This window comes from Scyliorhinus torazame, chromosome 7, assembly GCF_047496885.1.
Source record: "Scyliorhinus torazame isolate Kashiwa2021f chromosome 7, sScyTor2.1, whole genome shotgun sequence".
NCBI classification, from domain to species: Eukaryota; Metazoa; Chordata; class Chondrichthyes; order Carcharhiniformes; family Scyliorhinidae; genus Scyliorhinus; species Scyliorhinus torazame.
The window spans coordinates 267,349,587-267,375,215 of record NC_092713.1 but is presented as its reverse complement, the minus strand read 5'-3'; the positions used below and the strand labels follow the sequence as shown (position 1 = coordinate 267,375,215).

Here is a 25,629-nt window from a genome sequence, read left to right as displayed (position 1 = left end):
CCGGGATCGAACCTGGGTCCTCAGTGCCGTAGGCAGCAGTGCTAACTACTGCGCTACCGTGCCACCCTACAGAAGGTGTTTAACATTGAGACTGCCGTTTATTGCTTCAAACTAACCAAACAACATGGAACCTGTGATCCCATAATGCATGGACTTGCAAAGTATGGCCAGCCAGATAAGACATACAGTACATAACAGATAGGTCCACTACTACCTGGTACATCAGCCGTTGGAAGTTGGCTGGGGCATTGCTGAGTCCAAACGGCATGACTCGACACTGGTATAACACAGCTGAAGTTGCAAAGGCAGCGATTTCCTTCATTCAGGTGGTCCAAGGCTTGTGTCAGTTTCCATTTAATAAGTCTATCTTGATGATGTAGGCGGCACGGTGGCACAGTGGTTAGCGCTGCTGCCTACGCCGCTGAGGACCTGGGTTCGATCCCGGCCCCCGGGTCACTGTCTCTGTGAAGTTTGCACATTCTCCCCGTGTCTGCGTGGGTTTCACCCCCACATCCCAAAGATGTGCAGGGTAGGTGGATTGGCCACGCTAAATTGCCCCTTAATTGGAAAAAAATAATTGGGTGCACTAAATTTGAAAAAATATATATCTTGTTGCTGTAGGCTGTGTTACCCACTCCATCTGTGCAATCGTCCAAATGGGGAACCGAGCCAGAGTCAGCTATGGTTACTGCATTCATCTTTCGGTGATCAATGCAGAGCTTTGAGGAGCCACTCAGCTTAGCATAAGCACCACTGGGGAACTCCAGCTGCTGTGCTGGGCTCGATTAGTTGGTGGATATAGCACATATATTTGATTTGCTCACGGACCTGGATCTGTTTTCCTGTACCTAAATGGTAAGGTTTCTGTTTAATGAGAGGGGTCCCTCCGCATCCAGATCACAGTTAAAGTACAGACACTGCGAAATACGGTGAGCAGCTCCGCCAGGTCGATTCTTTGTTCCACATTTAAATAGGTCATATGACGTCACACTCCCGGTGCCCCCCCGTATAATGGTATTGACATGCATTTTCCCTTGCACTTTGTCCTGGACTGTACTGTGCCCTCCAAAGGAAAGGTTCATGCCTTTTCAGTAGTAATGATCTGGACCAGTATCGCTCAGTGTGACCATGGGCTTACTTGCCTCGCATTGGGGAAATGGGGACACCTGTCCTTCTGACACAAAATTTTCATAACTTTCAAGGACTTTGCTAAACTCACCCAATCCATAGGGGTGTGCTTACAGGAACTTGCTGCTGCGGCCAGAGCCACTGCTTGGTCTGCTAAGATCTTTGCCTTACTCTCTTTCTCGGAACAAGGCCTTTGTGTCCCAATAAATCCTACAGGCTTTTTCCGTAACTCCCAACAATCGGCATGGATATCTGGAATTGCAGCAATTGACACACACAGGATGCCGAGCATCACTCCTTTTCTTAGCACCATCCTTTCTGGCCTTAGGAGGTGACCCTGTATTTCTAGCTGCCCCCTTCGCTCACATGGGAGGTCTGCTTCCTATCACTCTCTCATCTCCTACCCTTTCTAGGCTTCTGGGGGTGTTTACGGAAAGGTTTTCTTTGGGATGAGAGCTTGTGGGCAAGCTCATAATCATCAGCCAGAATTGCTGCCTGCCTGCCTACCTGGCCCTTTCCACTTTCTAATCCTATTTGTGTGTTTTTATCGGGAGGGAAATGGAATTTTTGAACCCATCACGGTGCACTATTTCTCAAAGGTTTTCATACCTGATGCACTGTCAATTACAACGAGACGAGAGTAGAGAGTAATCGAGGCTTTATTAAGCAGAGATGTGTGGCCTCCTGCAGCTGCTACCAGAATGGAAGCAGCTCGGGTGTGCACACACATTTATACTCCGCCTACTGGGCGGAGCCAGCAGGCAGGGATTTACCCCCGTACCTATAGTACAGGAGCCTTACCGTATTACCTCTAATAATCATCGCTACAACTATTATACAATCAATGGTGACTACCACATTCACCCCCTGTTAAAAAGGAGTCCAGCTGGGGTGGTGGAAAAATTTACAATTTGGTGAAAATTAAGGTTTACAGTTTGGTGAAAAATTTACAGTCCAGGCAACATTTACAAATTGGGCCAGTCGGGTGCCTTGATCCTCCGCTGTGAGCGCCTCGGTCCCGGTGGTGATGCGGGCGCCGACTTGGTCGCCTGTGACTCCGGGAGCATGTTGTCCTTGACTTCACCCCCGGGTGGAACCAGTGGGAGGACAGATCATCCTGGGGGGGGGGGGGGGGGGGCTGTAGTGAGGTGCGCTGGGGGGAGGATGGGTGGCACCGGGGCAACCGGAGGGGGGGGGGGGAGGTGTCGGATGGTGGGCTGTGGGTGGGGATCCAGCTGGTGCCAGGTTCTGGAGGGAGACTGTGTCCTGGCGCCCGTAGGCGTACTGCGGGTTCGCGTGCAGTAGATGTACCCTCTCGACCAACGGGTCCGCCTTGTGGATCCGCACGTGTTTGCGGAGGAGGACGGGTCCAGGAGCTGCCAGCCAGGTTAGGAGTGAAACCCCGGAGATGGACTTCCTGGGGAGGGCAAGGAGACGTTCAAGGGGGGTTTCATTAGTTGCAGTGCAAAGTAGTGATCGAATGGAGTGGAGTGCGTCGGGGAGGACCTCCTGCCAGCAGGAGACTGGGAGGTTTTACACCACAGGGCCAGCAGGATGGCCTTCCAGACCGTCCCATTCTCCCTCTCCACCTGCCCGTTTCCCAGGGGTTTGTAGCTGGTCGTCCTGCTCAAGGCAATGCCCTTGCTGAGCAGGAACTGACGCAGCTCATCACTCATAAAGGAGGATCCCCGGTCGCTGTGTGATGTGTTGGGTAGGCTGGTTCGATGTGGACTGCACTTGATGCAGTGTAGTGAGAGACAGATCTCCAACACTTGATAAGATGCAACATGATTTTATTTAACATCTAAACTATTATACATGTTCAACTGTAGGTTGACACTATGCTGACTTGACTGGAGACCTGATACTAGCCTAACCAGACTTACTAGCTACCACATGGTGTTTGCACTGGCCAGCTCACTAACTCTGACTGTCTCAGAACCTGGGTCCCGAGATAGCGTGGGAAAACTGATGCCCTCTGGCTTTATAGTGGTCGTGTCCTGTCTGGTGATAGGCTATTATCTGTGTGCTTACTGGTCATCCTGTGTGTCAATCACTGCCTGTCTGCACTCCATTGTATACATAGATGTATATTATGACATTATGGACATAAGCGGCGAAAATGAACAGGGTGAAGATGCTGTTGAGCAGATGCCATATTGGGGCATGGGATGGCGACGGGGAATCGGGAGGACTCATCGACGACGTTCAGAAATTAGGTGTTTCGGTCGGTGGAGGGGAGGGGCCCTTTGAAGTCCATGCTGAGGCGCTCAAAGGGGCGGGAGGCCTTCACCAGGTGCGCTCGATCTGGTTGGTAGAAGTGCAGCTTGCACTCCGCGCAGACCTGGCAGTCTGGTGACAGCCCTGACCTCCGCAATGGAGTAGGGCAGGTTGCGGGCCTTTATGAAGTGAAAGAACCGGGTGACCCTTGGGTGAGAGAGACCATCGTGTAGGGCCCGGAGTCGGTCCACTTGTGCGCTGGCACATGTACCTTGGGATAGGGCATCAGGGGGCTCATTGAGCTTCCCGGGGCGATACAAAATCTTGTCATTGTAGGTGGAGAGCTTGATCCTCCACCTTAAAATTTTATCATTTTTGATCTTGCCCCGCTGTGTATTATTGAACATGAAGGCAACCGACCGTTGGTCAGTGAGGAGAGTGAATATCCTGCCGGCCAGGTAATGCCTCCAATGCCGCACAGCTTCCACGATGGCTTGGGCCTCCTTTTTGACAGAGGAGTGTCGACTTTCGGAGGCATGGAGGGTGCGGGAAAAGAATGCCACGGGCCTGCCTGCCTGGTTGAGGATGGCGGCCAGAGCGGCGTCTGATGCATCGCTCTCGACCTGAAAAGAGAGGGACTCGTCGACTGCGTGCATCGTGGTCTTGGAGATGTCTGCCTTGATGCGGTTGAAGGCCTGGTGGGCCTCAGCCGTCAGGGGGAAAACTGTGGACTGAATGAGTGGGCGGGCCTTGTCCGCATAGTTAGGGACCCACTGGGCATATTAGGAGAAAAACCCCAGGCAGCGTTTCAGGGCCTTGGGGCAGTGGGGGAGAGGGAGTTCCATGAGGGGGCGCATGCAGTCGGGGTCGGGCCCTAGAACTCCGTTTTCCACAACGTAGCCAAGGATGGCTAAGCGGTTGGTGCGGAACACGCACTTCTCCTTATTGTACGTGAGATTAAGGAATTTGGCGGTGTGGAGAAATTTGAGAAGGTTAGTGTCGTGGTCCTGCTGGTCGTGGCCGCAGATGGTGACGTTATCTAGGTACGGGAAGGTGGCCCGCAGCCTGTACCGGTCAACCATTCAGTCCATCTCACGTTGGAAGACCGAGACCCCGTTAGTGACGCCGAAAGGAACCCTAAGGAAATGGTAAAGGCAGCCATCTGCTTCAAACGCAGTGTACGGGCGGTCCGCCTTGCGGATGGGGAGCTGGTGGTAGGCAGATTTCAGGTCCACTGTCGAGAAGACCCGGTACTGTGCAATCTGATTGACCATATCAGATATGCGTGGGAGGGGGTACTCGTCGAGCTGCATGTACCGATTGATGGTCTGACTGTAGTCAATGACCATCCTGTGTTTCTCCCCAGTCTTAACTACTACCACTTGGGCTCTCCAGGAGCTGTTGCTGGCCTCGATGATGCCTTCCCGCAGTAGCAGCTGGACCTCCGACCTGATGAAGGTCCTGTCCTGGGCACTGTACCATCTGCTCCTGGTGGCGACAGGTTTGCAATCCGGGGTGAGGTTTGCAAACAGGGAAGGTGGGTCGACCTTAAGGGTTGTGAGGCTGCATACGGTGAGGGGTGGTAGGGGTCCGCCAAATTTTATAGTTAGGCTTTGGAGGTTGCACTGGAAGTCCAGGCCGAGTAACAGGGCAGCGCAGAGACTGGGGAGGATGTAGAGTCGGAAGTTGCTGAACTCTATGCCCTGGACGGTGAGGGTGGCGATGCAGTACCCCCGGAATTCCATGGAATGGGATCCGGAGGCCAGGGAGATTCTCTGCGTAACTGGGTGTACCGCGAGGAAGCAGCGCGTTACCGTAGAGGGGTGGATGAAGCTTTCCGTGCTCCCGGAGTCAAGAAGGCAGGAAGCCTTGTGCCCATCGACTTTCACTGTCGTCATCGCGGTTGCGAGGTTGTGAGGCCGGAACTGGTCAAGCGTGATGGAGGCGAGCTGCGGCTGGTGTTGGTAGGCCCCGGGCTGGTTGGCGGCGGTGGCAGGCGATGAACGGCCAGATGAAGTCCCCGACGAGCAGGGGTCCTGAGGCGCCGTCCAAAATGGCAGCGCCCACGGGGCGCACATGGCAGGCAGCGTTAAAGATGGCGGCGCCCACGGGCCGCACGTGGTCTGCTGAGAGGAAGATGGTGGCACCCACGGGCCGCATGTGGTCTGCGGGGACGAAAATGGCGGCGCCCATGTGTTGCTCATGGGGGGTGCAGGAACGCTGGGCCTAGAAACTGCAACGATCGACAGGGCCTGGCACACAGCAGCAAAATGCCCCTTCTTTTCACAGGTCTCACAGATTGCACTCCGCGCCGGGCAGCGCTGCCGGAGGTGTTTGGTCTGCCCGCAAATAGCATTTGGGCCCCCCGGGGTTGGCTGGCTGTTGGCGCAGGCTTGGGGTGGGCTGGGGGCGGTAGCTGGTGGGGCCCACGATGTCCATGAGGGCGGCAAGCGGTCGGGGGCATACGACTGTACGTTACGGGAGGCTACCGTTAGCGAGTTCGCGAGCTGCTTGGTCGCCGCAATGTCGAGCGTACCTCCTTCTAATAGGCGCTGGCAGATGAACGCCCACCCCATGCCCGTAACATAAGCATCCCTGATTAAAAGTTCCGTATGTTCGACTGCCGAAACTGCCTGGCAATCACAGTTCCTCGTCAGGATGTGCAGGGCACGCCAGAAATCGTCTAAGGACTCACCGGGGAGTTGCTGTCTCGTGGGCAGGAGGTGTCTGGAGTAGAGTTTGTTGATCGGCTGAATATAATGTCCTTTCAGAAGGTCCATTGCTTCCGTGTAAGTGGGCGCAACACGGATAAGGGGAAAAATATCGGAGCTCACCCGTGAGTACAGGACCTGGAGCTTCTGTGCGTCCGAGGGTTGTTCAGTTGATGATCTGAGGTAGCTTTCGAAGCAAGCTAACCAGTGGTGGAAGGCCGACGTGGCATTGGCTGCTTGAAGGTGCAGCTGTAGGCGATCAAGCTTGATACGAAGTTCCATTGGTGTAACATCTCTGCTTAATAAATTGAAGCACTATCAATTACGGCGAGACGAGAGTAGAGAGTAATCGAGGCTTTGTTAAGCAGGGATGTGTGGCCTCTTGCAGCTGCTACCAGAATGAAAGCAGCTCGGGTGTGCACACACATTTATACTCCGCCTACTGGGCGGAGCCAGCAGGCAGGGATTTTCCCCCATACCTATAATACAGGAGCCTTACCGTATTACCTCTAATAATCATCGTTACAACTATTATACAATCAGTGGTGACTACCACAATACCTGGCCTCAATCCTAAGCGCTCATATCCACTGATCAAGCACGAGCTGCTTAAACTGTTCAAATAAGTCTGGTCCTGCCATTTTCAGAGGGTAAGGAAGTTCTGACTGTACGTTCCTATGCACTTAAAATAGCCTTCTTTGCCTCGTTATAGTTAGCCAAATTCTCATCAGGCAACACACACAATCTTTGTGAGCCTTGCCCGATAGCTTACTTTGCATGAGCAGGGTCCAGCTTACTTGCTGAGCTACTCTCTCAAAAGAAATAAAGAAAGGGCGGCATCGTGGAACAGTGGTTAGCACTGCTGCCTCACGGTGCTGAGGACCCAGGTTTAATTCCGGCCCCGGGTCACTGCGGCTGGAGTTTGCACATTCTCCCCGTGTCTGCGGGGTCTCACCCCCACGACCCAAAAATGTGCAGGGCAGGTGGATTGGCCACACTTAATTGGGAAAAAAAGAATTGGGTACTCTAAATTTTTTTTAAAAGAGATAAAGAAGGTTTCCAACTCTTCCTCATCAAAGTTAGGGATTAAATGAGTAGATTTGAATAGCTCAGTACTCAGACTTAAACTGGGGGTGCCTTCGGTGGCCACAGGGACCTGTCCCTACATAGTTCATTCGTTCTTAGCTCCCTTTCTTGCAGTTCTCATTGGGAATCTCCTTCTCTCTCCCTTTCCTCTCTCTCTTTTTCTCTCTCTCTCTCCTCTTTCGCTAGTTTGAAATTTTAGCTCTAGCTATCTCTGTTCTATCTGCAATTGTGCTAAAGTTAGGCTGTTTGTTACAACCTTTCCAGGTTCACAATCTAATTCACGACGTTTAAAATCTCAGGTTTCCTGGCTTTCGGGAAACATTCTAACTCCAACTCCAACTCCTTCACTACACCTTCCAGTTCTTCGAGGGACAGAACCTTTAGGTTCTGAAAAGTATTTCCATCTGTGCTCCAAAGGTACTAGCTTTGAATGTGGACATTTTTGCACTCTAATATTGTAAACCGCAAGAAAACTGGTAGTAGTTGTTCTTTTTTTAAATAACATAACATTTCCTTCTCAGGAATAATTTCTGGGATCAAAACCTAGATGTTAGCCTGCAAATTCCTGCTACGATCATGTGGGTAAGGGTACAAATTGACTCCCCTAATTTACCACACCAAGTCTGCCTGTAACAGGATTTAGTTGTGAATTTAACAAGGAAGTCCTTTGCCAATACAGCAGGAGTCGAACACTGTACGCTTTCAGATTCTAAAGCATTAATCAGATGGATTTTCAGAGTTTAAGTCAAAAGCACAAGATAAGTTTATTGGCCCTACTTCCTGCATTAAAAAACACGAGGTAAATTGTAACCCTCATTCATAAGTCACACATATTTCTTGGGCCTTCTATTCACACCAGTGCAGATGAGGATAGACTTAACAACTTTTTTTTTACAGTTTGTGAAGCAAATAAACAATCAACGAACTATAGGGTTGACTGCCCTATAGCTGGTCTTGATGCAGTGATTCCACGATGCAGCTATTTTAGCACGGCAGCATGGTAGTTAGCACTATGGCTTCACAGTGCCAGGGTCCCAGGTTCGATTCCCAGCTTGTGTCACTGTCTGTGCGGAGTCTGCACATTCTCCCCGGGTCTGCGTGGGTTTCCCCTGGGCGCTCCGGTTTCCGCCCACAAGTCCTGAAAGATGTGCTATTAGGTCATTTGGACATTCCGAATTCTCCCTCTGTGTACCCGAACAATCGCCGGAATGTGGCGACTAGGGGCTTTTCACAGTCATTTCATTGCAGTGTTAACGTAGGCCTACTTGTGACAATAAAGATTATTATTATTTTGTGCAGTTGTCTTCCTGGGTATAGCTGTACAGTGTGGATTTCCGTGCTTTATCCCCAAAAGATCTAGATTTGCAGTACTAGGTTTTCTCTTCTCCAAATGGTTACTCAGCGATATTCGTGCATAATACTTCTGAGAGAGAAAAGGTTCTGTGGTGGTATGTATTAAGGGTAATACGGTACACCATGAATGCCGAGGAGCCATTGGAGGACAGATGCTGGATCCCGATTGGATCCGCCGCCTACTGGGCTCCACCCAGATAGGCGGGGTATAAGAACCTGGGTTAATCCCCGCAGCTGCATTCTGTGACTGAGCTGCTGGGGAACGAGTCTGAACAAGTCTGCTCAATAAAGCCTCGATTGAAGTTCTTTACGTTTCGCCTTGTGTGTGATCGATGGTGCTACAGGTTCTTTTGCAGCTTTTCAGTATATCCTTCTGAAATTTGCTCTCTGTCTTGGTAATAGTTATTAAAACAGCTTGCTGGTTGAGGAATTGGATTACCATGTCTGTGTGGTCATTATTTTGTAGTTGTCCCATTGAATATCTGGGCACAATAGCTCCAACAGAAAGAGAGAGATGAGAGAAGGCTCTTATGCAGCCTTTCAATATATACTTATGGGGCTGGATTCTCCGTCCCGCCGCACCACATTTCTGATTCACCCCGCCGGCGGGATGCTCCGTTACGCCTGCTGGTCAATGGGGTTTCCCATTGTGAGGCAGCCCCACCCCATCGGGAAACACCCTGGCTGTCGGCAAAACGGAGCATCCTGCTGGCGGAGAATCCAGCCCATGATCTCTGCGCTCTGGCTTGGTAAACAGTTGTTAAAAAGCCTTGCTTGTTGTAAATTCCAGAGGAATTGGATTAGCAAGTCTGCTGTAGATGTCCCATCTAAGAAACTCTTGAAGATTAATAATGTGAAAGTCAACAGGAGATGGGGTCTTTCATGCTCCTTGGGAGGGGAAGGTGGGCTTGCGAGTCTGTTACTTTTCAACCCACTTGGGTGGAATGCTAATATTGTGGCTGACAAGCACCTCATTGGCTACGTAAATATTAGTAAATTAATAAATTAACTAAACAGAAGACACAAGAAATTAGGAGGGAATAATGAATTAATAAATTAATAAACCAGAAGGCAACTAACAATTCAATAAATGAAGTAAAATGCCACAAGGAAAAATGAAAGAAAAATTGAAAGCTGAAACAGACAGGGTGAATTAGTTAATTAAAGTAACAGCAGACACGCTAACAAATAAACTAATGGAGCATTAGGCGCGTAAATGAATTACTTAATAGGGAAGCACCAATAAATTAATGGAGCAGTGAGCATAGCAATGAATGAATAAGTGACACATCAACAAATCAATAATTTTACTGAGCAGGGGACACCAGTCAATTATTATTTCATACAGCAGTAATTACAACAATAAATCAGCAAATTTTGAATAAAGTAATGGAGCAAAAGGTACCTGTGCATTCACACTGCCCTTCCTAACTTTGCCATCACTGTTTCCAACTCAAAAGATTACTAACTGCCCCTTTGCTGGCTTCACTGTCAGTTTAGTCATTTTACTTGAAAGCACTATGTGCTATTATCAGGATTTGAGTTTGTCAAAGCCTGTAGACAGCTAATAGATATATAGTACATAATGAGTTAAAGATTCCTGCTTGAAAATTATAACATTTTGCAGATATTAGGAAAACAAATGTAGTTTTGAAAAAAAAAAATTTCTATTAAAGGTTTTCTTAAAATATCAATAACAAAATGAGAAAGAAAAAAGAACCCAACAGGGGTAAGTACAAAACACAATCTAAAAAAGCAACCCCCCAAACCCCTCGCCCCGTACATAAATAATAAATTAACATTAACACCCCGACTTAACACAACAGGTGTATACACCCCCTCAGACCCTCCAGTGTAAATAACATAAACAAAAATAAAGTACCCCCCCCCCCCAAGCTGCTGCTGCCATTGACCAATGTCTATCGTTCTGCCAGAAAGACTAAGAACGGTTGCCACCGCCTAAAGAACCCTTGTACCGACCCTCTCAAGGCGAATTTCATCCTCTCCAATTTAATGAACCCTGCCATATCGCTGATCCAGGATTCCACGCTTGGGGGCCTCGCATCTTTCCACTGAAGGAGAATCCTTCGCCGGGCTACTAGGGCCGCAAAGGCCAGAATTCCGGCCTCTTTCGCCTCCTGCACTCCCGGCTCCTCAGCCACCCAAATATTGCGAGCCCCCAGCCCGGTCTGACCCTGGATGCTACCACCCTCGACACCGTCCTCGCTACACCCTTCCAAAATTCCTCCAGCGCTGGGCATGCCCAGAACATATGGGTGTGATTTGCTGGGCTCCCTGAGCACCTAACACACCTGTCCTCACGCCCAAAGAACCGGCTCATCCTTGTCCCGGTCATGTGTGTCCTGTGCAGCACCTTAAACTGTATGAGGCTGAGCCTCGTGCATTAAGAGGAAGAATTCACTCTCCCTAGGGCATCTGCCCACGTCCCCTCTTCGATCTCTTCTCCCAACTCCTCCTCCCACTTACCTTTCAACTCCACCACCGAGGCCTCCTCCTCCTCCTGCATTACCTGGTACGTTTCCGAGATCTTCCCCACTCCCACCCACCCGCCCGAGAGCGCCCTGTCCTGTACTGTGTGTGGCAGTAGCTGTGGGAATTCCACCACCTGCCGTCTGGCAAATGCCCTTACCTGTAAGTACCTGAAGGTGTTCCCCGGGGGGAGCACGTACTTCTACTCCAGCTCACCCAAGCTCGCGAACTTCCCGTCCACAAACAGGTTCCCCAACTTTCATACCCCTGCCCTGTGCCACCCCGAAAACCCTCCACCTGTTCTTCCTGGGGCGAACCGGTTGTTCCCCCATAATGGGGTCCACGCCGAGGCCCCAACTTCCCCCCTATGCCGCCTCCACTGCCCCCAGATTTTGAGGGCCGCCACCACCGCCGGGCTCGTGGTATACCTCCTTGGAGGGAGCGGCAGCGGCGCCGTTGCCAGCGCCCCTAGACTCGTACCCACACAGGACGCCGTCTCCAGCCTCTTCCATGCAGCCCCCTCCCCCTCCATCACCCACTTGCGCACCATTGTCGCATTGGCGCCCAGTAGTACCCACAGAGGTTGGGCAGCGCCAGCCCCCCCTATCTCTACTCCGCTCCAGGAACACCCTTTTCACCCTCGGAGTCCCTCGCGCCCACACAAACCCCATTATACTCCTGTTAACCTGCCGGAAAAAAGCCTTCGGGATAAACACGGGGAGGCACTGGAACAGGAACAAAAACCTTGGGAGCACCATCATTTTGATTGACTGCACCCTACCCGCCAAGGACAGCGGCAATGCTTCCCACCTCTTGAACTCCTCCTCCATTTGCTCCACCGGCCTTGTAAAGTTAAGCCTATGCAGGGGCCCCCAGCTCCTGGCCACCTGGACCCCCAAATATCTGAAGCTCCTCTCCGCCCTTTTTAGTGGGAGCTCGCCAACCCCCCTCTCCTGGTCCCCAAGCTGAACTACGAACAGCTCGCTCTTCCCCATATTGAGCTTGTACCCCGAAAAGTCCCCGAATTCCCTAAGGAACCTCATTACCTCTGGCATTCCTCCCACCGGGTCCACCACATACAGCAGCAGGTCGTCCGCAGAAAGCGACACGCTATGCTCCTCCCCACCCTGCACCAACCCCCTCCAGTTCCTCGACTCTCTCAGTGCCATAGCCAGGGGTTCAATCGCCAGTGCGGAGAGCAGGGGGTACAGGGGACATCCCTGTTTCGTCCCTCGGTGCAACCGAAAGTACTCGGTCCTCCACCTATTTGTGGCCACACTCGCCATCGGGACCTCATACAACAGCCTAACCCACCTGACAAACCCCTCCCCAAACCCGAACCTCTTCAGCACCTCCCACAGGTACCCCCACTCTACCCTATCGAAGGTTTTCTCAGCGTCCATCGCCACCACTATCTCCGCCTCCCCCTCCCTCGCCGGCATCATGATAACGTTCAAAAGCCTCCGCACATTCACGTTCAACTGTCTCCCCTTCACAAACCCCGTCTGGTCTTCATGGATGATCTGTGGCACACAATCCTCAATCCTCGTGGCTAAGACCTTCACCAGCACCTTGGCATCTACATTTAGCAAGGAAATCGGTCTGAAAGACCCACATTGCAGGGGATCCTTGTCCCGCTTCAAGATCAAGGAGATCAGTGCCCGGGTCATCGTCGGGGGTAAAGCCCCCCCCCCCTCCCTTGCCTCATTAAAGGTCCTAACTAACAGCGGGCCCAACAGGTCCATATATTTTTTATAGAACCTGACCAGGAAACCGTCCGGCCCCAGTGCCTTCCCCGCCTGCATGCTTCCTATCCCTTTGATCAGCTCCTCCAGCCCAATCAGGGCCCCCAGTCCAGCCACCAGTCCCTCTTCCACCTTTGGAAACCTCAATTGGTCCAGGAAACGGCCCATCCCTCCCTCCTCCCGTGGGGGCTCGGATCGGTACAATTCCTCGTAGAAGTCCCTGAAGACCCCATTGATGCCAACCCCACTCCGCACCACGCTCCCTCCCCTGTCCTTAACTCCCCCGATCTCCCTAGCTGCGTCCCGCTTCCGAAGCTGATGCGCCAATATCCGGCTTGCCTTTTCCCCATACTCGTAGACCGCCCCCTGGGCCTTCCTCCACTGCACCTCCACCTTCCTGGTGGTCACCAGGTCGAATTCGGCCTGGAGGCTGCGCCTCTTCCTCAACATTCCTTCCTCAGGCTCTTCCGCATACCTCCTGTCTACCCTCACCATCTCCCCCACCAGCCTCTCCCTCTCCCCCCCGCTCCCTCCGCTCCTTGTGGGCCCTAATGGAGATCAGCTCTCCCCTCACCACCGCCTTCAGTGCCTCCCATACCACCCCCACTCGGACCTCCCCGTTGTCATTGGTCTCCAAGTACCTCTCTATACTTCCTTGGACCCGGTTGCTCACCTCCTCGTTCGCCAACAGCCCCACCTCCAAGCGCCACAGCGGGCGCTGGTCCCTCTCCTCCCCCATCTCCAAGTCCACCCAATGCGGGTCCCTAGCTGGTCTGAAATGGCTATGGCCGAATACTCGGTCTCCTCTACTCTCGCTATCAGCGCCCTACTCAAAATGAAAAAGTCGATTCGGGAATAAGCCTTATGGACATGTGAGAATAATGAAAATTCCCTAGCCCCCAGCCTTGCAAATCTCCAAGGGTCCACCCCTCCCATTTGGTCCATAAATCCCCTCAACACTCTAGCCTCCGGCGGCTTCCTACCCGTCCTAGACCTGGAGCGATCCAGTGCCGGATCCAACACCATGTTAAAGTCTCCCCCCATTATCAGGCCCCCCACTTCCAAGTCTGGGATCCGACCCAACATACGCCGCATAAAACCCGCATCTTCCCAGTTCGGAGCATACACATTGACCAGTACCACCCTCTCTCCCTGCAACTTACCACTTACCATTATGTACCTACCACCATTATCTGCCACAATGCTCGACGCCTCGAATGACACCTTCTTTCCCACCAAGATCGCCACCCCTCGATTTTTGGCATCTAGCCCCAAGTGAAGCACCTGACCTACCCACCCTTTCCTCAGTCTTACCTGGTCTGCCACCTTCAGGTGTGTCTCCTGGAGCATAACCACATCCGCCTTGAGCCCCTTCATGTGCGCGAACACGGGGGCCCGCTTAACCGGCCCATTCAGTCCCCTTACATTCCAGGTTATCAGCCGGATCAGGGGGCTACCCACCTCCCTCCCCCGCCGACTAGCCATGACCCCTCCTCGGCCAGCCACGCGCCCGCACCCCACACCCGGCCTGTTCCCCACAGCGGCATACCCCCGTCTTGACCCTCCCCCACTCGCTCCAGCTCCTCCTTGACTTTAGCAGCAGCAACTCGATCCCCCCCCCCCCCCCCCCCCCCCCCCCACAATCGCTCGATTGTACCCGGCCCTCCTCTTCGCCACCTCCGCACTCCTGTCCTGGTATATTCGAACCTCCGCGTTCTCCCACCTGCTGCTCCTCTCCTTCTTGGCCCACCTGAGCACACACTCCCGACCGACGAACCGATGGAACCGCACCAGCACTGCCCGCGGAGGCTCGTTAGCCTTGGGCCTCCTCGCCAACACTCTATGGGCCCCTTCCGGCTCCAGGGGCCCCTGGAAGGACCCCGCTCCCATCAGCGAGTTCAACATGGTGACCACATAGGCCCCCACGTCCGGCCCCTCCAGCCCCTTTGGGAGGCCCAGAATCCGCAGATTCTTCTGCCTCGACCGATTCTCTATCTCCTCGAACCGCTCCTGCCATTTCTTGTGGAGCGCCTCGTGTGCCTCCACCTTTACCGCCAGGCCTAAGATCTCGTCCTCATTGTCAGAGATCTTTTGCCGAGCCTCTCGGATCGCCACCCCCTGGGCCATCTGTGTCTCCAGCAGCTTATCAATAAAAGCCTTCATCGGCTCTAGCAGGTCCGTTTTAATCTCTCTGAGGCAGCGCTGGATACCCTCCTGTTGCTCCTCCGCCCACTGCCTCCACGCTGCCTGGTCTCCGCCCGCCGCCATTTTGTCCTTCTTCCCTACCTTCTTCCGGCCACCACCACCTTTTTTGTCGCCCCGCTCCTAGTTAAAGCCATATACTGACGGGGAGCTGTTATTAACTCCTTCCCACACCGGGAAACGTCGAAAAAGTGCCCTGAAAAGAGCCCAAAAGTCAGTTTTTGCGGGAGCCGCCGAATGTGCGACTTAGCTCCGCATAGCCGCAACCGGAAGTCTCAAGAGGGAATCCTTTTGGCAATGTTCGCTTCACCAATCTGCCCCAAAAAGTCTGTGGAAACTCCTGAAAAAGGTCTGAGAGTCCGTTCCAGATGGGAGCTGCCGAATGCGTGATCTACTCCTCCATGGCCGCCACCGGAAGCCTCGTCCCCGCTTCTTCAGTGGCCTTGGTAGATCTTTTCACAGTTGTTCCCTCTGCTGCTAGAATTCACCTTTAATAAAGGCCCTCAAGTCAGCTTGCAGCTTTAAGCTTGCCCTTCCCCCGCCTGTGTGCTGGAAGAGGCTCTGTTTATCCTGCAGTTACAGCCAAATCTTTTACTGTTTCTGCCGGGTCTGGTAACCAAGAGACATACCATTCCTGGGGGACACTGTCGGGGGAATGTTGCAGTCTTCTTCCCACACCGGGAAATGTCAAACAAATGCCGTGGGGGCCTGTAATGAGCCCAAAAGTCCGTTCCAAGCGGGAGCTACCGAACATGCGACCTAGCTCTGCATAGCCGCACCCGGAAGTGACAAATGTAGTTTTATGGGATTTATATTTGTATTGGTAAACATTAGAAAGAAGGTAAAGTTTCAAGTGTGTTTAGTGTAATGTTTCTGTGCCTGGAAGAGCAAACCTATAGTTAGATTCATGCTGGACAAAGATGTCTATATGTGTAGGTGTCTGTTAACTTCCAACTGTGCTCCTATTGTGCTTAGAGGGGGCTATGGCATGAAGGATAAATAAACAGCAGAGCTTGCTTAGTAACTGGGACCTTGTAAGGTATTCTAACTTTCAGTTTAGCCAATTTGATTGCAGTTGAAGATAGGCAGTGAGAGAGAAGACAGTTCTCACTGCTCTGCTAGACGCTTTTAGTTTAGAAGATTAGAGAGGGTAAGAGTCCCTCCTGTTTACTCCCTTATTTCCCCTTTCTTTCATTTTTGCTGTAACAATTTTTTTCCATGGAAGATTAATGGACCTGTGACTTTAACGAAGATGGCTTGTGCCTTTAATTCAAACAGCAGGATCCAGAAGATTGTGCTATTTTAGGCTGGCATCAGTGCTGACTCAATTTGATTGATTTGCTGCTGGCCAATGAAGTGGCCCAAAAAGCCGGTATTCTGCCTGGCAACAGGCGGTAATTGGATGTTATTTCTCTGAGGTGCATTCCAGTGTCAAGGCTGGTTTTTTAATTTAATTTTTGATTCTGCAGGCTGGATGGTGGAAACTAACCAACTCACTCCAGAAATATTCAGTTATTTCTCATTTAAAAAAAAACACTGGGAGAATCTGATACTTCTCTCTCTCCAGGAAAGGTTAATGTAAAGCAGAATCCATAACCAGGCTGTTGTGAAGCCAGAGAACTTTCCTGGAAAAGATGTGAGTAAGATATATTGCTGAACTGCAAAGAAAATCATCATGGGCTGTTGGCCAGAGACTTTCAACCACACTCCGACTATGATGAAGATGCACTGAACACATTATCTAAAGCAAAGACTCTTATCTTTTTGACATTCCTCCTCATTATTTTTATTCCTTCCCCCCCCCCCCCCCCCCTGCGATTGTCTGTCCTGTGTGTGTGGATAGAGGGTGGAAAGTTAAAGGGAGGGGATAGTAAACTTGCTTGTTATCCAGCTGCAATTGCTGCAAATTTCATCTTTATTTCCATTACAAATAAACATTAATTGCGTTTTAACTTACAAACTTGGGGCGGGATTCTCCGCAAACCAGCGCGATGTCCGCTACCCGGCGTCAAAAACGGCGCGGATCACTCCGGCGTCGGGCCGCCCCAAAGGTGCGGAAGTCTCCGCACCTCTAGGGGCCAAGCCCTCACCTTGAGGGGCTAGGCCTGCGCCGGAGTGGTTTCCGCTCCGCCGGCTGGGGGGAAAGGCCTTTGACGCCACGCCAGCCGGCGCCGAAAGGACTTCGCCGGGCGACGCATGCGCGGGAGCGTCAGCGGCTGCTGACGTCATACCCCCCCGCATGCGAAGGGGAGGGGCTCTCTTCCGCCTCCGCCATAGTGAAGACCATGGCGAAGGCGGAAGATAAAGAGTGCCCCCACGGCACAGGCCCGCCCGCCGATCGGTGGGCCCCGATCGCGGGCCAGGCCACCGTGGGGGCACCCGCTGGGGCCAGATCAGCCGGCGCACCCCCCCCCCCCAGGACCCCGGTGCCCGCCCGCACCACCTTGTCCCGCCATTCACAAGGTGGTTTAATCCACGCCGGCTGGAGAGGGTTGACAGCGGCGGGACTTCGGCCCATTGTGGGCCGGAGAATCGCCGGGGGTGGGCCCGCCGACCGGCGCGGCGCGATTCCCGCCCCCGCCGAATCTCTGGTGGCAGAGACTTCGGGACACGGCAGGGGCAGGATTCACGCCAGCCCCTGGCAATTCTCCGACCCGGTGGGGAGTCGGAGAATCGCGCCCCTGGTGACTTATTATTGGGCAGCCAAGGGCCAAAGATTGTATGAATGTTTATATGAATTATTGGTTAATTCACTTGTGCTGGGTCTCTGGGCTCTGTGGGTTTGGAATTGACCACGCACTAGCCCAGAGTGTCATAGCAAGAGGAAACCTCTTTCTCAGCTTTGCTCGAAGAAAAGTCATACCATGGAGTAATGGTTAAGAAAACAGAGATCTGCAGAGCAGCTAGTTATGGAAACTTGAGAATTGATAAACGTTTCCAAGACGTCTGAGGTTAAAGGTACGAGAACTGAGCAATGTTCAGTAAAGGCAGACCGAACTGAGAAGAAAGCTGAAACGTCAGAAAGATATCTGAAGTGATTTTCACGTTTGTGGGATTTTACTACAGGCAGTGGAATGTGAGTTGAAATAACCATGGAAATTGGTGGGTGGACCTTGGAGTTTTAATTATGAGAGAAGGTTTTAAAGCATGTTTTTGGGAGTGGAGTTTGGAAACTCTTGTGATAATCACCTGGGGATATTCTGAGGAGACATCCACAAACTTTCATCTGGGGTTCAGAGGGGAGTGTGTGTGTTCGACCACAGCCAATCTCTGTGCTTAAAAGGAACTTGATGTTAATGGAGTCATTGTAGTTTAAGATGTACTTTGCAATCCGTACTAATCTTAAATTCGGTGTGTATATGGTAAGATAAGGGGGGAGTAAAGGAGTGTTGGCCCTGTGATTCTGTTCCTCCATGTGGGATATGGGCAACAGGTGAGGAAGTGGATTTGAAACCAGGAAGAGATCATCCATGACCTGATTGAATGGCGGAGCAGGTTCGAAGGGCTGAATTGCCACAAGCCGGTGTGTCAGCGCGATGGGGTGTTGGCAAGAGGGTCAGGGAGTAAGAGGGTCAGGGAGTGAGAGGGTCAGGGAGTGAGAGGGACAGGGAGTGGGAGAGTCAGGGAGTGGGAGAGGCCACTTCAAAATGGCGCTGATTGGGCTATGTGACTCTACATCACACTGGTGTCAAACAACATTAAAACAAACACTGGACATTAAATGCGAATACGGATCCCGTTAACTGAGCAGCGGCAAAGGGGGAACTTAAAACAGGCATTTACTTATATATATACTCTCTCACACACATTAGGAACAACCTTATAGAATGCAAGTGGGCAATGCCACAATCGATTTATTAGTAAATCCTGTGACCTCAATTGCGTTTACTCACGTTGTTCTTGTGGAGGTACTCTGTGGCCCTTAACACCTGAATAAGACATTTTCTAAGTCTCTTACTCTCCAGTCCATTAGGAAACCGTTCCAAATCATCCAGAACAGTGTGATCCACAAACTCAAACACCAAGAATAAACGTTTCTTCTGCTTGAACACCTCGATAAGATTTACCAGGTTTTCATGCCTAAATTGCTGTCAGATAATAAGTAACACAAACAGAGAGAAAATCGGAATCATTCACTATTGAAACTGATAAATAAATAATAATCTTTATTGTCACAAGTAGGTTTACATTAACACTGCAATGGAGTTACTGTGAAGAGCCCCCAGTCGCTACATTCCGGCGCCTGATCGGGTACACAAAGGGAGAATTCAGAATGTCCAAATTACCTAACAGCACGACTTTTGGGACTTGTGGGAGGAAATCGGAGCACCCGGAGGAAACTCATGCAGACATGGGGAGAAAGTTCAGGCTACACACAGACAATGACCCAAGCCAAGAATCGAACCTGGGGTCCTGGAGATGTGAAGCAACAGTGCTATGTACTGTGTTACTGTGTTGCCCACATGTTATATTAAAAATAACAGTTAAGATAGGATACAGGATCACTTCTCGGCCTTTTGACTAATTATCATTACTTGGACTTGAACCTCGTGGCGGTATCATAAAGATACCTGGCGACTCGAGAGCAAAGGTAATAAAACAGAGCAATTGAACCAACCGGAAAGTTAGCAACAACACGCAGTGTTGTACTGAGGGTGAGCTGCACTGTTGGACATTGTGAGCAGAATTCCCCATTTCAGAGACTAAGTGCTCACGCTGGGACAGAATCGGTGGACTTATACTGCAGCAAAATTGGCGCTGCTCCTGGAGCAATTCCACAACCGTTAATGGGTTAGCATTGGCGCCACCTGGAACACAAGCGATTCCAATGAGAAACAGCATTGGGTACACCGGAGTGGGGATTGACACTTGAGAGGCTGACAACCTGCAGCCACGTATTGGTACTCCACTCCCCACACATGCACACTCATCCCAGCAAACAAGATGGCAGCACAAAGAGTTGCACCGCGGTTTGCGGACGCAGAGCTGGAGACCCTGCTGGACACCGTGGTGGAGAGCTGGGCTACTCTGGACCCGGGGGTGGGATGGAGGCTGGCACTCACTACCGCACACTGGGCCTGGGGGCAGGTAGCAGAGGCAGTGAGTGCGTGGGACCCACCGCTAGGACCTGACAGCAGTGTGGGAAGAAGCTGCATGACCTCCTCAGGGTGGCCAGGGTCAGTAGGCAGCACCATGCCCCTGGCACCAACCTCTGTTCCACACACCTGTAACCTTATCCCCCCATCCAGAGAGTGAGGAAAGCACACCCGCCAGCGGTTTGCACGCACCCCACCCTGCACCACATGCCAGCACCCATACCGGCTGCCATGGCTGGGTGCCCTGGTCATGAAGGCCATCAGTTACCCATCAACACCTCCCTCCACCACTACCCACCACCCCAACCCGCGATCCAATCATATGTCATGTCTTGTGTCTTGCAGGATCACCTGCCGATGAGCCAGGCTCTTCTGGTGTCCCTCGCCCCCAACCCCAACCACAACCCCAACCCCTTCCCCCCACAGTCTCCCCCCTCTCCACACCCTGTTCCCGCCTCCGCCATCCCAAGGGTTCAGTGGGACCATGTGCAGGAATGGCCAGCCCGCATGCAGGGATCATCATGGTGGACGGTGCACAACGCTACCGTGAGCAGGAGTCAGCACGTCGCCCCTGTGCTGCGCGGTATTGTGAAAGTCACCACAATATGGGAGACTCTCCGAGCGCTATACTGGAGGGCCCCTTCAGAGCGGCCCAGGCACCTGAACCGCATCTTCAGGATGCCAAAGCAGTGCTCGATCATGCCCCTGGTCGCTGCATGGGAGTCATTGTAGTGGATCTCCACGCCAGTTTGTGACCTCCAGATAGGCATCATCAGCCACGTCCGTAGTGGATAACCCCCGTCGCCCAATAGCCAACCCTTCAGCAAGGAGTGTGACTTGAAGAGGTCAGGAACCATTGAATGTGCCAGGATGAAGGCGTTGTGCACACTGCCCAGGTATCAGGCCCAGAAGTGCATGATGTGCACCTCATGGTCACACATTAGCTGTACGTTCATCAAGTGGAACCCCTTTCAGTTTGTGAAGACCGGCCTGTCATGGGCCATGCTCATAGGGGGACATGCAACCCGTCAAGCACCCCCTGGACCTGGAGCATCCCCATTGCCCAGGCATCATGGTGGGCTCGGTCTACATTGATTTGATGTATTGTTTCGACCGGGCGCATAGTGCAGGATGCACTTATGCATCGACGTCTGTGAGATCCCAGACAGGTAATTCCTTCCAGCAGAGGCAGACCATTGCGGAGGCCCTGTAGAATTCTGGGTCAGGCTCTCTACTGATATGCAGATGACGTTTACTGTAAGTGTGGAGTAGAACGCATTGACGCCGCTGTAGAGGCACCGGAGCATGGCATTCTGGTGGGCACGCAGCGCCAGCCACCATGTTGGCCATGACCAATTCTCCACCCAATTGCCTTTCCCGCTTTCGGCGTCATCCAATGGAGAATCTCGCCACCATCTTTCTGTTACACAGTCTGTTCTCTCAAATGTATGCAGCAGATCCCAAGGTGCTATTTCGAAGAACAACAGAGGAGTTATCCCTGTTATCTAGACTAGTGTTGATCCTTCAATCTACATCACTGAAAAAAACAGATCATTATCACATCACTGTTGGTGGGAGCTAGTTCCGAGCAAATTCGCTGTCATGGTTCCTGCAACAATATACTTACAAAATGCTTCATTGGTTGTAAAGAACCATGGGAATCCTGAAGCTGCGAATGATGCTGTATTACATAATTTTTTTAAAACTCCCCTTTGCTTGCCCAGGTGCACCGACACCTGCGAGCTCCCCTCCAACTCACACACCATCCTGATTTGGAAATTTGTTATAGTTTATGGATGCAGGGTGGAAATTCTGAAACTCCTCACCCAGCGCTGAGGGTGTGTCGATACCACACAGATTGTAGCAGTTCAAGAAAGCGGATCACCACCATCTTCTCAAGGATGATTTGGGATGGGTAATAAATGCTGGCTGTGCCAGCAAAGCCCATCCCATGAATAAGTTTTAAAAAGATAAGTATCACACTAATCTAGTTTTTGCAATATCTTGCAGAGTTATTCAGACCGGAGTAGGAAAAGTTTCAGTCCCCGGTGGCAGATCATTAAAAGTCCCACTCAACCCTCTTCGGCCAAGTCCCAGTCCTTTCTCCTTAATGAAGGCCTCCGCCTGCTCCGGGATGTCGAAGTAGTGATCTTTCGACTCCATTGTGACCAGCAGCCTCTTCAGGTACATCATCCCAAACCACATTCCTTTCTTATATTGCACAGCCTTTGCCTTGTTAAAGGCCGCACGATTCTTTGCTAGTTTGGCCCCGATGTCCTGGTAAGTTCGAGCTGTGATTCTTCTTGGCCCACTCCAGAACTCGCTCCTTCCTCTGAAAACTGTGGAAATGGATGTCACTGCCCGTGGCGGCTGTTCGCCCATGGCTTCTGCCGAAGTGCCCGATGGGTCCTATCCAATTCAGGAGGGGCAACCACATCTTTCCCCCTCCCCCACCAACCTGGAGAACATCTCCAAAAAGTACTCCGTTGGCCCTCCACTCGTTCCGGCAGCCCCATTATCCTGAGGTTCTGTCACCTCGACCTATTTTCCAGATCTTCCACTTTTGTTCTCAGGATCTTGCTCCTCTTTTCCATGAGCATTATCTCTGCTTCCGATGAGGTGAGCCGCCCTTCATACCGCGACAAGGCCTCCTCCATGCCCTTCTCGCTCACAGCTTTCATCATCTTTTCCGTCTGTTCTCGGATCGGGCCCAATGCTCCCTCCATGGTAGCTTTAAAGGTTTCCCTCATCTCATTGTCTTGCTGGCAAACTGCTTGTATATTTGTTTCCCAAACTTCTCAAACTCCTGCGCCATCACTCCAGTCAGCGTGTCTACCGTGATGGCCACAGCCGCCTCCGCCATCTTCCCTACTTCCAACTCCCTCACCGGACTATTGGCCTGTGTTTTCTTTCCAGCAGGCTTCTTCCATGACATTTTTGACATAATTCTGCCAGTAATTCTTTACGCAGTTTGGCAGGCTGGGTTTGACCACAAAAACCCCACAAGTGCTGGGCGAAATGAATTGAAAAGACAGGACTCTGGCGGGACCTACCTTTTTTGCGACTTGCCCTCACATGACATCTCCCCAGTGACAGATCTACTAATCCAAGTCTCTTTACATGCAGGGACCATGCTGGTTTACAGTTCCAAGAGGCACTTGACCCATTGCATCTATGCTGAACAATCTGAAATTAGTCCCACTGCCTCATTCTTTCTCAACATTCTTCTCTTTTCTCTTTCACATATTTACACTATTTTTTTCCTTAAAACGTGGAATTGACTTTGTCCAAAACATTCTGCACAAATAATTTTTTCTAACTTCTCTCATCGATAACATTTTCGTAATGACCACAAACTCAAGAACTAACCCTTCCCAATTCATTCCAATTATTTATACCATGGTGGCCTTAGAGTCATTGGTAATCAATGAAAGCCACGCAAGCTCACAAACAATTCTCAGGCAATTTTGGGATGACTTGATCCCAAATATCCTCAGCTAAAATTCTGATGAATGAGACCTGGGCGACAATGCATGTTTCACCATAAAATATAAGTGCATTGCCACCAGCTTTGCGAACACCTTTGAACACACACATTATAAACTTACAGCGGTTCCGTCAGTCAAAGGTACAAAGCTTCAATCTCAGCAACTTACAATCCGATTCTCATCCTCAACCTCCAGATAGCAGCTCCATCAGCTGTCTTTACAAGACTCAGAGTTCCCACGCAACTATGTGACAGTGGTTAGCACTGCAGCCTCAGACTCTAGGGGCCGGGTTCATTCCGGCCTTTGGGTGACTGTGTGAGGAGTTTTCACGTTCTCCCTATGTCTGTGTGGGTTTCCTCCAGGTGCAATGGTTTCCTCGCACAATCCAAAGATGTGCAGGTTAGGTGGATTGGCCACGCTAAATTGCCCCTTATTGTCCAGGGATGTGCAGGTTTGGTTCTGGCGACAGGGTGGGATGGCGGGGGAGTGGACCTGGGTAGAGTGTTATTTCAGAGAGTCGGTGCAGACTCAATGGGCCAAATGGCCTCCTTCTACACTGTAGGGATTCTATGAATCCATCCTCAAATGTGGCAGAAAGGTCTCGATAACAATTTGGAATGATGTTCACTATGTCCACGTCCCATGCCAAACAGACTTGCACAATTGAGCATTGAGGGAGTTTTACAAAGACCTATATCCATTCTGAGGCTGACATCTCTCCCAGGGTACTTAGTGACGGGGCAGACTAGACAGGTCGTAGGTTGCGATTCCAAGATTCCAACTCTGTCCTCAGCAGCAGCATTATTTCTAAGAAGCCAAACTACTGCCTGATGTTTTCCTTCTCTAACCCAGGAAAATTAAGGGATATTGGAACACTCACCACTTAGTCCCAGTAGACGTTTGGTAACACAGACCAAGAACACTTCTCTTTTAAATGACTCAATATCATGCCACATGGTGCACTTACTCACTGATCCATTATAGAAATGTTATTTAAATTTTAATAAATCCAGCCCAATACTTTAAATGATATATTCCATCTCCTCAGTCTCCACTCCCCCCCCCCCCACCCCACCCCTGCCAAATTGATAATAACTTATGCTCTTACCTTCAGGAATCGTATTTCTCTGACAGCAATTTTCTTTACAAGCCTGTCATCATCTCGGTCCTGAAATCGTTTGATGGCGACTATTTGTCCTGTCTCTTTGTGCCTGCATTTCATCACTGATCCATAGGTACCCTCTCCTACTAGTCCTAGATTCTCATACATTTCCATTCCTGGGTCTGATTTTTAAAAAAACCTGTATCAGAATGTTGTGGTTAGTTATGAGTCTGGATTATATCCAGTTAAAACATATGGAACATGCATTTTATTAACGCCACTCTATTCCTATTGTTTAATAAATAAATGTTAATAGAGGGAGCTGCGGTGTTGTAGAACTGGAGAACTTTGACCAAAGTTAAAAGCTTCAAGCTGGGGTTCCCCGTGACAGTTCATTCCACATTGAACTATAGATGTTCTGTACGGCCAGCATTGAAAGGTAAATGTTTCTTTAAAGGAGTATGGCTGTTCTCACAGTAAAATTGGCAGAAGCATAAGAGCATGTCCTTCATTTCATTGTCCACTGGCCAGTGTATAAGATAGCCTTATTTACTGATTTCATTCCTCTTTCAAGGACAGACACCTTGCTTTTGCTCTCTGCTTCCCCATCAGCACAGCTACTCACAAAATTGCTATGGTTGAGGAAAGCAATTTACCTCATCCATCCAGAGCCTCCATTACAGAATCCCTTAAACCATCATCCTCTACCCCACTTCACTTGTTAATCAGTTTACGTGAAGAGGTTCCTGATATCAAATGTAAATTTACCTTCCACTTGTTTGAACCTTTGTCTGTTGGCCCTGATGTTACAGCTTCATTTGAGGTTGTGTTCCAGATCTTTTCCACCTATCTTTATAATGTCATCCCTCTCAGCTACCTCCTTTCAAGGCTGGAAAAAACAAACTCGGGGCCGGTCAGACTCTCAGTTAACTCGATGGCTAGTGTGTTGTTTCAAGATAACACTGACTGCATGGGTTTGATTCCCATTCTGGCTGAGGTAGACTTGGG

The 25,629-nt window shown here is 50.9% G+C and overlaps 1 protein-coding gene across 2 annotated transcripts in view; it reads right to left on the bottom strand.

The window, feature by feature from the left end:
* Positions 1–25,629, bottom strand: part of LOC140427021 (cyclin-dependent kinase-like 3) — a 325,265-nt gene that overhangs the window by 207,822 nt on the left and 91,814 nt on the right. For both annotated transcript variants that reach the window (XM_072512424.1, XM_072512425.1), the window contains exons 2-3: positions 24,628–24,820; positions 18,829–19,023 (exon numbers count right to left, since the gene is read on the bottom strand). In XM_072512424.1, coding sequence (XP_072368525.1) covers positions 18,829–19,023; positions 24,628–24,795 — 363 coding nt within the window. In that variant the 5' untranslated portion in view covers positions 24,796–24,820. The remainder of the gene's footprint in view (positions 1–18,828; positions 19,024–24,627; positions 24,821–25,629) is intronic.